The sequence below is a fragment of the Salvelinus fontinalis genome, chromosome 5 (assembly GCF_029448725.1).
Source record: "Salvelinus fontinalis isolate EN_2023a chromosome 5, ASM2944872v1, whole genome shotgun sequence".
Lineage (NCBI taxonomy): Eukaryota > Metazoa > Chordata > Actinopteri > Salmoniformes > Salmonidae > Salvelinus > Salvelinus fontinalis.
This window is the reverse complement of record NC_074669.1, coordinates 45,484,085-45,499,209: the sequence shown is the minus strand read 5'-3', so window position 1 is coordinate 45,499,209 and position 15,125 is coordinate 45,484,085. Positions and strand designations below refer to the sequence as shown.

Genomic DNA, 15,125 nt, shown 5'->3' with positions numbered 1-15,125 from the left:
TCAACCAAGAAGAGAAGTCTAGGGAAATAAAACAGCAGAAAATGCTATTGTGGGAAAAACAATGTTCCTCACCTTGGGTGCTTTCAGAATGACATCCAGGGTCGTTTTAGATGTTGCAATCATAGTCAATTGAATCTGTTTCTCACTATTTTTGTTTTTTTGCATTGGAACCAATTCAGCCAGGTAAGATGGGATGTACGCAGGGATGTATTCAGACACGCTAGAAGAGAAAAGGTTACACAAATCAGAAGATGTTCTTGATTTGTTCTGTAACATTATTCAGCTATCACTAGTAAATTACAAATGAGTAACCGTACATCCTAACACAGTGCCAAACAGCCTTGGGAACCTTGGGGAGTCTGTCCCAAGACAACCTCAGACGAACTGCAGGGCTTGGACCAACAAGACCAGTCTCAGCAGTGATAAAGGTGTTATATTCCTTGCACTCTGCACCCCAAGCAATCTTGGCCTAATTAGGAGAACAAAATAAAGTGTACTTTTTTTTTAGTATACAATAGTGGTTATTGCTACCCACAGTACAGCCTAAACAATAAAAAAAAAAGATCAGAAAACTTATATTGTAGCACTATTTACAAGATATTTGATCTTACAGTGACTTTGTGTTTGCTGAGCACAACACCATCAGCACACAGTTTCCAGTTGTCGTTCTCATCAAGGGCAGCCAGAATGATCTGCAGTCTGGAAGTAGCTTTGTTCAAGTAAGCAGTAACCTGGTATCCCTCATTCTTATTGTCAGCTCTCACTAAACGGAAGAGGATGGTCACCTTAGGGGCGAGAGTATTGCCAAGGAATTTGGCCTGAGAAGAGAAACACATTTTAAAGCTTAATTCATCTCTGCGCTCACTCCCAATGGCACACAATGAAAGAGATGATTATCTTGACTCAAGTTATGATGGTGAAGTGTCACCTGCTTGTAGATGGCATGGAAGCTAGAGGCACTGCTCTTGCTTCTGGAGATTATATTGGAGGTGGCTTGAGAGTCCTGCAAACAAACAGCAAAACAAATCATCAGGGTATTTACGGAAATACTTTTCTACAAAAATGTATTTTTGTAAACCATACCGTAGATGAAAATTCCTCAATATTGTACCTTGTGATACCTGTTGAATTTGCGGTCGTTGGGGTTGTCGTCGTTGGGGCCGTAAGGCTATTTGGGTAAAAATACCATTACATTCAATAAATTCTCTTCACATTTTTAACATCTATGTATGTTTGCAACAAGTGTGCGCCTTGTTTGTCACCTCCATAAATATCTGACTCAAAGAGTGTTGTGAGAAACAGTAGCCTTACCTTGGAGAGGCGAGCGCTGGAGGAGCTGGAAGAGCTGCTGCTAGAGCGGGAACTACTAGAGCGAGAGCTGCTGGAACGAGAGCTGCTGGAACTGGAGGAATTCTTCAGATCAGGCACCAGAATTTTCTTGAGCTTCAACAGTACAGTTTTTCCCTCTGGAGCTTCGTCCTCTTCGTTCATGGTGATGACTTTGATAATCTTTTCTGCAGCCTTGGGTCCAACTTGCACTTCAAACTCCAGCCTCTCGATGGCGGGTTCAGATGCTGCTAAAAATGGAATGCATTAGAAATAGCTAAACAAATTGTTGCAAGTATATGCTGAATTTTGCTTATTACCAAATTAATGCTTACATGGTTTCGCAGAAATAAGGACTGAATGCTTTCCAATCATTTTGTAGAAAAGAGTGTTTCTGATGAAGGCAGCATTCTCAGAGGCAAATTCAAAGCATGCATTGACTCCAAGCCTTTCGACACAGATTGTCTCCTCAATCCGTGTGATGGGCTTGAACTTGGATGGCGAATCAGAATAGATGATCTCGGATGATTTTGACTGAAAAAATTATATAAATTCACAAAATGTATCAAATGTCTGTGGTTAATAATTTCTGATTGGCAATTCTTGTGTGAATTTAGTTTTGAACAAGTATTTCATATAAACTCACCAAACTTCCAGCAAAAGAGGCAGCAGAGGCTGCAATCATAGATGTCAACTTCTCCCTGGACTGCTGTGCGCTTCTTGCTACTCCTTGGGCAGGAATCATGGGAGTTATTCTCTCAGCTGGGACATCCTCCACATTTCTTGCCACAGCAAAGGTCTCAATGCTGTTTGAAGGAACATAGATCTCAAGAAAACTGTAGTGCGGCAGCCGTGTATAAAAAATATGAACTTAATGTAAACAGCTATTACATCCTCTTTTCTGACCAAGAAAAAGATTGCCCTTACTGTGTGGCAACAATATACTCAGGAGCGGAAACAGGTAAAGCTTCAATCTTGAAGTTGCCATGAGCGATGTCAAGCTCTGCTGACAATTTTGCAGGGATAATTGTGTGGACCTTAGCTCTTGCAATAATAGCAGCCTGGATGAATGCAGTGTTCACTCCCATCACAGCAAATGTATTCATGACAATGCTACAGGAAGAGGAGACATTTGTTAAATTTACCAAGATTTGTGGTACTAATGATGTCATCAGAAAATATTGGTCTTATACTTACCTTGGTCTAACTTCGGCATGTAGCTGAATGTTTGTTTTCAATAGCTGGGCAACATGGAAGGTTTCAGGCAGAGCAGGTTTCAGAGTGGCACGGACTATGAACATAAAGATAAAAGCACATTCATATGGGAGATCAGAGATCCAGGGAAGAACTACTAATTACTTAGCAAGAACTATTATGATATAGTTACCATTGAGGTCTGCTTTAGCAACAGCAGCAGTGTAGAAACTTAGCTCCATGGGCAAACCAAGAGCGGTGGGGAAGATGCGACGCACCTCTGCAGCCAGCAGGGGCTTAGCATACTGGAAAGTTGCTCCAGCCAACAGTGCCTTCAAGGCCTTTTTTCCCAAAGCGTGTGCAGAAGGACTGTTGGCAAGCTGTGGGATAATATTAGGTTTAGCTGTTTTGTCCCTCAACTGTGAATGTTTTATGAATACTTTTGGAGACTATTAAGTTATATAATTTGTTGTACCTGTAGTGCCTGATCGATGAAGGACTTGTCGATGTTGGCAAAGGCAATTTCCTGTCCAAAGAACTTTACATATATGGAGGCTAGGGGCTTGCTTGTGGTTAGGGACCTCCAGTCAGACAGCTGTGGATAGACGAGTAAAACAAACCTGATTGATCAATTTAATTTTAAAATCTACAGGGATTGAAGCAATTTAAGATAAATGTGTAACGTAGTGATCGTTGATACTTACAGCCTTAATGACACGCTTCATCTTGGTGATCCTGTCAACATTTTCAGGATCTGTGGGGACTTTCAGAAGAGCCTCCTGGATTCCCTCAGTTCGCACTCCAACCTAAGGGGCAGACATTAAGCTTAAACAGTTAAAAAGTGTTTTAAATGTACTCAATCATTATCATTTCAACGAACTTTGAAAAAACGCCTTTACCTCAAGAACATCAGCAGCTGCTCCAGCAAAGTAGGCGCGAGCTTTGCCCATAACGGTTCTGGGGAAAATGGTGGCAGCATCGTTGATGTAGAAAGCACTGGCAGCAGCACCAATCCTCTGGGGACCTTTAAGATGGGGAAAATGACTGTTAATGATTGACTTTGTTGATATTTAGTGAATGATGCTATGAGTCAGTCATTGCAAGCCAAGGAAGATATATGGAGCCTAGGGGCTTGCTTGTGGATAGTTACTTACTGCTATAGGCATCCATGTGGAGGGCTTTACTGAAGTGGCAGCTCAATCTTCTAAATTTGTTGCTGAGCATCTTGACAGCAACATTGCAGGCAGCAGCACTAAAATGAAGGAATAGTACCTATGTTATTCATAGAAATTGAGAGCGATATAATGACATGTAAAGGTTAAAGAGTGCTCTTACACTGAGGCAAAGTCAGGGACAGTGCTCCTGGTCAGGGACTTCATGTAAGAGTAGGTGAAGCTAGCCACCTGCAGATTTTCCTCTGTTTTCAGAATGTTAGCTAAAGTAATCACCAGGCCCATTGGGGGCTTGTGCTCAAACAGAACAATGCAGGCAAGCATGCGGAGCTCTGGGTGGAGAGCCTTGTCCATGAACAACTGCACAGCAACTTCCTGGACCTAATTCACAACAATAATGCAGAGATTTGAATGGACTTCGCCAAGGCGAATGATGATGTTGTCATTTGCAATTTAATGGAGGGACTGTACTCACCATTCTAGGCTCCCTCTTAGCAATGTTCCTCAGGGCCAAGACTGCATCAGCCTGGACTCTCAGGGGCAGAGCAGCAGCGGCAGTTCCAAACACAGGCAGGAGCTTTGTGATTGGTTTAATGCTAGCAGGATGGCCAGCATTACCCAGAACTTTAAGAAGCATGGAGAGTTCCTCAAATTTCCTATTAGCAACAGCCTCAACAGCAAGTTCGTGGATGGGCTGTGGGAAGACATGTACAGTAGATATGTTTGAATAACCTCAATCAGTAGATCATCATATACGTGAGATGACATCTTTCGAAAATGTCTGAAACCCTACCTCTTTGAAGAGTATCCCACTAGCACTGACTTTGCTGATAAATCTTTTTTTGAGGGAAAATGTACTTGATACGATTGTGATATGTTGTTATCTCACCTAGCTATCGTAAGAGCATCTGCTAAGTGACTCAAATGTAAATGATTATAGGAAAATACATCCAGTTTTACCTTCACAAGTTCAGCATGGCAGTTGGGATATTCAACACAGTATTTGGAAACCATGGTACCATAACCAAGCATGGTGATCTCACGTAGAACTGGGTGTGTCTGAATCTTGTGGTTTAAAGCTAGGCTCTGGTGGTGAAAAAGATATTGTTTTGAGTCATCTTTATATCATTTCTTACAAAATATTGAAGAGATAGGACAGTGTAGAAGGAGTAAAGTGGGTCCAGGATTTGCAACCAGACGGTCACAAGCACATATGTGACCAGCTTCAAAAAGCTAGGCGTATGTCGCACGTCACTACTTCACAGGAGAGGCATTTGCATTTTCTTCTTTCAGAAATGCCTCCTGGAACATGTGAACTGTCATGTGCCTTCATAACAAACGTGTATGCCATCTGTAAATATGAATACAATTGTTAAATTAGGAGCCTAGTTGGTTTAGCCATGGAAAAATATCTTCCCGCTAGCCATGATTGGCTGAGATAATGAATAATGAGTTTGTGTTGGTCTGATATGTAGCACACTTCTGTCTATAACATGAGCTGCTCGGTATGTGTCAATAATCCTTGCTACAGTGGCTTTTTTGAAAGATATAATGCTAGCCATGGAGAGCTGCAAATGTGTTGCTACTGCGCTCAACAACATTGTTGCCCAGAAATTATTAGGTGCTATTGACAAATATTAGTGGGGAAAAGTTGTGATGGACTACTTTCTGCACAACAACAGGCCAAACAAGCTGTAGCTTGCTACAAACCAAACAGAAAAGACACGCTGCCATGAAGTATTCATCCATGTATACTGGTAATAGTGTAGCTACATTCTCAGATATTATACGTTTCAAATTTTGTCAAAGTCATATTCATTGCAAGTTAAAGCGTACTGTTAGCTAGCTAGCAAATGTTAGCTTGCTGGCTTGCTAGCTAACAGCACGTGTATGATCTCTGTAGTAATATTATTTGCATCTCAGAAAGCAACTTGCAATTGCTGATTACGGCCATCGATTGTATTTCATGAACATGAACATGAACATGAACATGAACATGTGTACATATCCAGACAATAGTAACCATCCAGCAGCAACCATCCAGCAGCATACCACCCTGCGTACCACTACTGGCTTGCTTCTGAAGCTAAGCAGGGTTGGTCCTGGTCAGTCCCTGGATGGGAGACCAGATGCTGCTGGAAGTGGTGTTGGAGGGCCAGTAGGAGGCACTCTTTCCTCTGGTCTAAAAAATATCCCAATGCCCCAGGGCAGTGATTGGGGACACTGCCCTGTGTAGGGTGCCGTCTTTCGGATGGGACGTTAAACGGGTGTCCTGACTCTCTGAGGTCATTAAAGATCCCATGGCACTTATCGTAAGAGTAGGGGTGTTAACCCCGGTGTCCTGGCTAAATTCCAAATCTGGCCCTCAAACCATCATGGTCACCTAATAATCCCCAGTTTACAATTGGCTCATTCATCCCCCTCCTCTCCCCTGTAACTATTCCCCAGGTCGTTGCTGCAAATGAGAACGTGTTCTCAGTCAACTTACCTGGTAAAATAACGGTAAATAAATAAATAAATCCACTTAGCTACATGTGGCTGGGGGTGGTTATAGAATTTATTTCACATGACCCATCAGTTTTGGACAAGTGTCTAGTTAAGCATAATGTATAATTATAAAATATTTATAAAATATTTTTATCCAGACACTTTCAAAGTCAGATTAGGATATAGGCCAAGGACTAGATCAACTGTATTTTTACCTGGAGTTTTTCCCTATTTTAGGCTACTACTTTCACCACTTTTAGTCTTGAAATCTTTGGTTGTTTACTACACTACCATACTCACTCTGTTTAGCTCATGGTCTCACATGTGAATCCTTAAAGAGATGGGTGGGGCTAAGGCTTAAGAAGGTGTGGACAATGCTGAATAGGTTTAAACGCAGAAGCTCTCCAGTAGGTGTAGGAAAAGATTCAAGAGACATTTTCTCATAAGTGGGGTTACAACTTTCAAAGCAGAATTACTTTCCCATTGTTCCTCAACTGTGGTGTATGATATACCGTTTTGTAGATCTGAGTATCAACTTCTTTTATTTAAACACCAAATGTTGCTACATAAGACTGAATCGAGGCAGTGGGTCACATATGTGTTGAAGGTAGTGGTGTTAACCACTAGACCACCTCATGCCACCATTTGTAGTCATCTTAATGAGGAAATCTATAAGAATGCATAAACATCATTTAAAGGTTTACTTACTTCAAAAAGCTTGACAGTGTCCAGATCAGCAGCCACCATATGCACAGCGGCAACCACAGCCTGAACAGCCTCAAAAATAGTGATGTCACCAGCCAAAAACTTCTCCTTGATGAATCTCACAGACACTGAACTTCCGATGTAGGGGACAGCATCCAGGATCCAGTGTCTGAAAAAAAAAAGTATTTCTGTCATTGTGTCTTTGTTTGAGCAATTGTCCCAGAAAAAAAAATATTTTGAAAAATTACCTGTAAGCTGGTTTGTCCTTGAACTCAGCCCAGATGGCATCAATAGTCTCAGACTTTGCCATGCGCAGGAGCTGAATAAACTGCACAAACTTAAGAGGAGCATCTTCATGGAGCTCTGCCGTGTTGTATGTGACCAGATGATTCAGGATCTTCACAGCCTAAACAATTCAAATTAAGTGTTTGTATTAAACCTTTGTCATCTTTGGCTTTACATATTGTCAGGCTTATGTATCAAATAATAGATAGAGTCATTGAGTCACTGTACCTGAGCACGTACGTTGCTGATCTTAAGGAGCTGAATAGGCATCTGGAGAATCTCAGTGGCCATCTCATACCGGATGAATCCACGGTGAACATAATTACCACCGGGGAGAATAATTGGATCCTTCTTGATCTCAACGAAGGTCAACATTTGTCTGTGAAAGGTAGTTCATGGGAAACTTTTAAACCTATAAGCTTAATAAAATGAAAATGTTTTCCTTTTGTACCACAAATCAGTCAACATACTTTGCTTCCATTTGGGCAGCCCCTGACATCTCATTGAATGGTGTGAACTGATGGAGCTCAGTAACAGTGGCCTCCAAGATCAGAGCACCACTGGCAGCGGGCTTCATGATGTAGTTGTAAGTGGCAGCTCCCATCAGGGCCTCCCCTCTCTGTTTAGACAAAACACAGAGTTGTATTGTCATGTGAAGTGTTTCTGGTTATGTTTTTCCAACCCCCAAAATAGATACTTATGCTCATACCTGCTGGCACTCTACACACTTCTCTGTGTAAGCCAGACCAAAGTCCTTCCTGATTCTCTCCTGGCAGTTATTGAGATCCTTGCTCTTGGTCAAATGGATGCGCTGTGCCTTGGCATCTTCACTGATCACATAGTGGGTCTTGCACACTCCCTGAACTCCAGACTAACACAAAAGAGAGCATGAGTGAGGAACTCAAACATTGCTTACTGAAACATGTTTTGCATCTACATATGAACATATACAAGTTGTACCTCCTGCAACTCATAGACGTTTTGTGTCTTCTTGATGTTGAGCTGAAGAATGTTCAGGATACCTCTATGGACATTCAGCACTGTTTCAGAGACAGCAGTGGGGGCAAATACCTTACCCACAACACCCTTGGCATACTCAAACTTGATGGGAATCGAGAACTGAGCAGCCAGGACTGAAGTGAGTTTTGCAGCTGGGACGAAAGGATCTTTGGGCCACACACCACTGTACTCAAAGATCTCAGGGTTCACAAGCTACAAGGAGATATCAATTGATGTATTAGTCAATGTAATGGACATCACATTAAGATATTGTTTGTGTGTGAACTTCATGTATAACAAATACCTTCAGCAAGTAGGTATTCTCTGCAACTGCACTGATAAGAACTTTGCTGACTACTTTTACTCCAGCTCTAGCCAGACCCTCCTCAGGCAGACCACCCAGGAGCAGTGCCTCATACTTGTACACATAGGTCTTACTGGCAGCAAAATCAGGGGCTGTAATAACAATCAAAACATATTTGATGATCTTGTGATCTGAGAACTGGTTTTACTTAATTTATTCAACTAGAAAAAAAATGCAGAAGTGAAACTACCAAATAAACACAAGTAAAAATCCATAAAAATAATATGTACTCACCAAAGTTAACAGATTGACTCGCTACAAGATAAAACAAAAATGATTGTCACAATATGTTACTGAATGTTTTTCAAAAGATGTCATAGATACAGAATTGTACATTTCAATATTTACATAACTTAGTTATATTTACATGAAGTTAGTTATAATATCTGCACTAGAATAAGACAGAAAAACAGTACTTACCCACAAGGGCTAGAGTCAGTGCAAGTACTACTGCTCTCATGGCCAGTGTGATGTGAGGAACAACAGTCCCAGACCGCCTTTTAAAGAAATGTTCTGTCGACAAAACAATCGTAATAAAATATATAATTAACTAACGTTACATAAGCTGAGATCAGTATGTGCTCATAATAAAGCCTGTTAAGTGGGTTATCACAAGTTCTGAGGTGGCCACATACACCCATAGGTTAGGTTAACCTGCCCCACTGCCATTTTGCCCTTTACAGATCAATGTCCATCTAAGTCAGTTTTTTAATGAAAACTATCTGGAGAATCACGTGTTGTTTTATCCAACAACTTATCCAACAACAACTACGACCTTCATTTTTCTTCAAATACTACATGAGTTATTTTTCTCTATTTATCTAACCACAATGTGGAAATGCGATACCCTAGGAAGGAGACGGCCTGCTGAAAGAACAGGCATTTCTCAGCCTTGACATACAGGTCATGCTACAACTGTCGTCCAAGTACCTTGCGCACCAAGGACACATGCTTGGCGCGTGTAGCGGAGTAAATCAGAATGTCATCAATATACACAAATACACCCTGCCCGTGCAGGTCCCGGAAAATCTCGTCTACAAAGGATTGGAAAACTGATGGAGCATTCTTCAACCCGTACGGTATGACAAGGTACTCATAATGCCCTGTGGTGGTACTGAACGCTGTCTTCCACTCGTCTCCTTCCCGGATACGCACCAGGTTATACGCACTCCTGAGATCCAGTTTCGTGAAGAAGCACGCCCCATGCATTGACTCAATCGCCGTAGCTTTAAGAGGTAGCAGGTAACTGTACCCCACCGGGATTTTATTGAGACCTCGATAGTCAATGCACGGCCGTAAACCTCCATCCTTCTTCACAAAAAAGAAACTCGAGGAGGCAGGTGAAGTAGAGGGCCGAATGTACCCCTGATGCAGGGATTCAGAGACATATGTATCCATAGCCACCGTCTCTGCTTGCGACAGGGGATACACGTGACTCCTGTGAAGCGCAGCGTCGATGAGGTGGTAATTGAGTCGCCTTCTTTTTACAGAAGGCGAGAGCCAAATCGGCATATTCTGGGGGGGATGTGCACGGTGGAGACCTGATCTGGACTTTCCACCATAGTAGCACCAACAGAAACCCCTACACACCTCCCTGAGCACTCTCGCAACCACCCTGTGAGAGCCCTCTGTTGCCAGGAAATAGTGGGGTTATGCAGTGCTAACCAGAGAAGGCCTAGTACCACAGGAAATGCAGGTGAGTCAATGAGAAAGAGACTGATTCTCTCCTCATGATTCCCCTGCATAACCATGGCCAAGGAGATGGTGGCCTCCAAGATTAGCCCGGACCCTAATGGTCGACTATCTAGAGCGTGTACCGGGACGGGTCTAACTATAGGAAAAATGGACATCCTAACCGAATGGCTAATGCTCGAATGCTCTGTCGATAAAATTCCCAGCTGCGCCTGAATCGTCAAGCGCCTTATGCAGGGAATATGAGGAAAACTCAGGGAAACAAACAGGCACAAACAGTTGATCAACAGAGGACTCTGGATGAGTGTGGTGCAAACTCACCTGGGGTGATGCCAGAGTGCCCTGCCTGTTGCACCGACTCCCAGAGGAACCAACACGGCACCGACCGGCAGTGTGTCCTCTGCGGCCACAGATGGCGCACGTGATGGCTCCTTCTCCTGTCTCCCTATGCGCCGCACCTCCTAACTCCATGGGCACCGGAGCGGGGTTGCTGGATGATGGAACCAACAGATCCCCCTCTGGACTTCCGCGGGTAACCAGCAGGTTATCCAACCGGATGGACAAATCCACCAGTTGGTCAAAGGTAATGGTGGCATCCCTGCCGAATTCGGCGGAAGTCGTGACAAACATAAACAAGTTACAACGTGAAATCGCCTCTATTCCATTCATACAGTAGAGGCCCAAACTACATCTCCCATAATGCAACGCCAGCACCAGTCGTCAGCTCAGCTAACCGTCTGCATCACAGAAAGGCATGCTAGTTAGCAGCAGCAGCACTTTTAGCACTCTGTAAACTATATTAATAACAACAATAAAACTGAGAGTTACATGTTTCAATAGTCTCACACTCCCCTATAACAATATCTACAGCATTAACCTTGGGATGTTTTATTTATTTCACGTTATGGACTTCTACAAAGGAGTAATCTGCAACACATACCTTTCTCTCAGTGTTTTCTCGGGCTGAGGAGAACGGGAGCTACGGGTAGTACCAGGGTGTTAGTAGGTGACAGAAGCACCCAGATGAAATAAAATACATTTTATGAAACAAAACCCGAAAATGTTAACAATTTAGCTACTGTAGCTGCCTACCTAACATCAACAGGCAGCACCAGTAGCGCAACAATTAAAAATAGACAAAAGTAAAGTTCCTGGCGATCATAGCGATCTGACTCCCCCCTTCTGTCTGAACTTGGAATTTATTTATTTATTTATTTCACCTTTATTTAACCAGGTAGGCAAATTGAGAACACGTTCTCATTTACAATTGCGACCTGGCCAAGATAAAGCAAGGCAGTTCGATACATACAACAACACATAGTTACACATGGAGTAAAACAAACATACAGTCAATAATACAGTGAAAATAAGTCTATATACAATATGAGCAAGTGAGGTGAGATAAGGGAGGTAAAGGCAAACAAAATATATATATAAATAAAATAAAAAAATATATATAAAAAGGCCATGGTGGCGAAGTAAATACAATATAGCAAGTAAAAAAAAAAATAACACTGGAATGGTTGGTTTGCAGTGGAAGAAGGTGCAAAGTAGAGATAGAAATAATGGGGTGCAAAGGAGCAAAATAAATAAATACAGTAGGTAAAGAGGTAGTTGTTTGGGCTAAATTATAGATGGGCTATGTACAGGTGCAGTAATCTATGAGCTGCTCTGACAGCTGGTGCTTAAAGCTAGTGAGGGAGAAAAGTGTTTCCAGTTTCATATTCCTGTTCGCGGGCTTTGGCCACTGACCCTCAACCTGGTTGTTCTGTTCTGCATCGTGTACTATTCTAATAATTTGAAGTTTGATGGAATAACCATTTTAACTCTACTACAAATGCGTACGGGACCCTGCACGCGCTGGACCCTGAAGTCATTCAAATTGCAGCTTGTCCATTCACTTTGTGATATGGCTGTAGTGGCATGAAAAGTGGACCAAGTTGTAACTCATAATTTGAAAGCAGGTGAAGTTTGAAAGGCACAAGAGAGGGTGTGTGGTGTGCATCTGGAGTGAACACAGGGCAAGGAGTAAGATATGTGTAGGAACCTCCTTTGGGTGTTCTATGTGTTCTGTGCCACTTTGCAGGATGGGGCTGTGCTTCCAGAAGTTCCATGACATGTTGTAGGCCAAATGCAAATACTAAAGTGACAGAGTGAAATATGAATTTGTCCTACAAATCTTTTAGGGAAATGGTGTACTTTTAAAAATAATCTTTCAGCAGTTGTTCTGTATCTTCTCTATCAGTCTATATCTAATACGTGTTGCATTGACTGAATTGTTGCCAAAGTAGGCTACATTCTACAGTTGAAGTCGGAAGTTTACATACACTTAGGTTGGAGTCATTAAAACTTGTTTTTCAACCACTCCACACATTTCTTGTTATCAAACTATAGTTTTGGCAAGTTGGTTAGTACATCTACTTTGTGCATGACACAAGTCATTTTTCCAACAATTGTTGACAGACAGATTATTTCACTTATAATTCACTGTATCACAATTCCAGTGGGTCAGAAGTTTACATACACTAAGTTGACTGTGCCGTTAAACAGCATTGAAAATTCCAGAATATGATGTCATGGCTTTAGAAGCTTTTGATAGGCTAATTGACATAATCTGAGTCAATTGGAGGTGTACCTGTGGATGTATTTCAAGGCCTACCTTCAAACTCAGTGGCTCTTTGCTTGACATCATGGGAAAACCAATAGAAATCAGCCAAGACCTCAGAAAAAATATTGTAGACCTCCACAAGTCTGGATCATCTTTGGGAGCAATTTCCAAACACATGAAGGTACCACGTTCATCTGTACAAACAATAGTATGCAAGTATAAACACCATTGGACCACGCAGCCGTCATACCGCTCAGGAAGGAGATGCGCTCAATGTACTTTGGTGCGAAAAGTGTAAATCAATCCCAGAACAGCAGCAAAGGACCTTGTGAAGGTTCTGGAGGAAACAGGTACAAAAGTATCTATATCCACAATAAAACGAGTCGTAAATCGACATAACCTGAAAGGCCGCTCAGCAAGGAAGAAGGCACTGCTCTGAAACTGCAATATAAAAGCCAGACTACAGTTTGCAACTGCACATGGGGACAAAGATCGTAATTTTGAGAAATGTCCTCTGGTCTGATGAAACAAAAATAGAACTATTTGGCCATAATGACCATCGTTATGTTTGGAGGAAAAAGGGGGAGACTTGCAACCCGAAGAACACCATCCCAATCTTGAAGCACGGGGGTGGCAGCATCATGTTGTAGGGGTGCATTGCTGCAGGAGGGTCTGGTGCAATTCACAAAATAGATAGCCTAATTTTTTATGAGGTAGAAAAATTATGTGGATATATTGAAACAACATCTCAAGACATCAGTCAGGAAGTTGAAGCTTGGTCGCAAATGGGTCTTCCAAATGGACAATGACCCCAAGTATACTTCCAAAGTTGTGGCAAAATGGCTTAAGGACAACGAAGTCAAGGTATTGGAGTGGCCATCACAAAGCCCTGACCTCAATCCTATAGAAAATTTGTGGGCAGAACTGAAAAAGCGGGTGCGAGCAAGGAGACCTACAAACCTAACTCAGTTACATCAGCTCTGTCAGGAGGAATGGGCCAAAATTCACCCAACTTATTGTGGGAAGCTTGTGGAAGGCTACCTGAAACATTTGACCCAAGTTAAACAATTTAAAGGTCAATGCTACCAAATACTAATTGAGTGTATGTGAACTTCTGACACTCTGGGAATGTGATGTAAGAAATAAAAGCTGAAATAAATAATTCTCCTATTATTCTGACATTTCACATTCTTAAAATAAAGTGGTGATCCAAACTGATCTTAGACACAGAATTATTACTAAGATTAAATGTCAGGAATTGTGAAAAACGGAGTTCGTAAACTTCCGACTTCAACTGTATATTTTTTCTCGGGCCTGGTCTGTACTAAATCTTATTGAGAGAGGTTATCTACATTTTTTATTTGTCTCTGAATAGTTGTTTGCATTTTTATATTGTTACAGAAGTAAGAATCATTGTCAATCAAATAGCCTACCTTGTTTGGGTTTTGAAATGCTTTCTGAATATTGTCCTATGGTCAGATTTCATGTAAATAATATTTATAAGTATAATATATTATACACTGAGCAAAATGCAATATGTAAAGTGTTTGTCCCATGTTTCATGAGCTGAAAGAAAATATCCCAGGAATGTTCCATTAGCACAAAAAAAATGTATTTTTCTCAAATGTTGTGCACAAATTTGTTTACATCCCTGTTAGTCAGCATTTCTCCTTTGCCAAGATAATACATCAACCTGACAGGTGTGGCATATAAAAATCTGATTAAACTGCATGATCATTACACAGGTGCACCTTGTGCTGGGAACAATAAAAGGCCACTCTAAAATGTGCAGTTTTGTCAACACAACACAATGCCACAGATGTCTCAAGTTTTGAGGGAGCGTGCAATTGGCATGCTGACTGCAAGATTGTCCAACCAGAGCTGTTAACAGAAAATGTCATGTTGATTTCGCGACCATAAGCTGTCTCCAACATCATTTTACAGAATTTGGCAGTACGTCCCTCCAGCCTCACAACTGCAGACCACGTGTTTGGCGTTGTGTTGGAGAGCAGTTTGCTGATGTCAACGTTGTGAGCAGAGTGCCCCATTGTGGCGGTTGGGTTATGGTATGGGCAGGGTAAGCTACGGACAATGAACATAATTGCATTTTATCGACGTCAAAACTCTACCCCCCCCCCCCCCCCCCCCCCCATGTTACTTTCAACTTTTAGAAAGTGTTTTACTCAATTACTTTGATCACTGGTGAGCTCAACCGTGATGTGATTAATTGAAAATAGTAATTGCTATTAGCTAAATCATATTATGGTTTCTATCAGCTGAGGATTAGCTAAAT

General features: G+C 41.8%; 1 protein-coding gene across 2 annotated transcripts; it reads right to left on the bottom strand.

Moving 5' to 3' along the window:
* Positions 1–11: 11 nt before the first annotated feature.
* LOC129855668 (vitellogenin-like) lies at positions 12–9,041 on the bottom strand. Of its 2 annotated transcripts, none has more exons than XM_055923571.1 (27): positions 8,953–9,041; positions 8,767–8,787; positions 8,473–8,624; positions 8,130–8,381; positions 7,879–8,040; positions 7,640–7,788; positions 7,398–7,548; positions 7,133–7,290; positions 6,888–7,053; positions 4,653–4,778; positions 4,168–4,386; positions 3,856–4,073; positions 3,675–3,772; positions 3,420–3,544; positions 3,225–3,326; positions 2,996–3,115; positions 2,714–2,900; positions 2,524–2,617; positions 2,254–2,439; positions 1,973–2,132; positions 1,662–1,860; positions 1,312–1,577; positions 1,112–1,168; positions 929–1,003; positions 612–818; positions 318–469; positions 12–220 (listed from the first exon to the last, which is right to left on the bottom strand). In XM_055923571.1, exons 1-27 carry the CDS (start codon positions 8,990–8,992, stop codon positions 19–21), a joined length of 4,044 nt encoding a protein of 1,347 aa, XP_055779546.1. In that variant the 5' UTR covers positions 8,993–9,041; the 3' UTR covers positions 12–18. The 2 variants fall into 2 exon arrangements, with proteins under 2 accessions (XP_055779546.1, XP_055779547.1); XM_055923572.1 differs by having other exon boundaries at positions 1,312–1,574.
* Positions 9,042–15,125: the final 6,084 nt, after the last annotated feature.

What these genes read in the sequence shown, in the direction of transcription:
- LOC129855668 (XM_055923571.1), bottom strand. Translation starts at nt 8,992, where the DNA reads ATGAGAGCAGTAGTACTTGCACTGACTCTAGCCCTTGTGG. An exon ending in AAGGACAAACCAGCTTACAG is followed by an intron (nt 7,054 to 7,132) that starts GTAATTTTTCAA and finishes TTTTTTTTTCAG; the next exon opens with ACACTGGATCCTGGATGCTG. An exon ending in TCATCGATCAGGCACTACAG is followed by an intron (nt 2,901 to 2,995) that starts GTACAACAAATT and finishes ATTATCCCACAG; the next exon opens with CTTGCCAACAGTCCTTCTGC.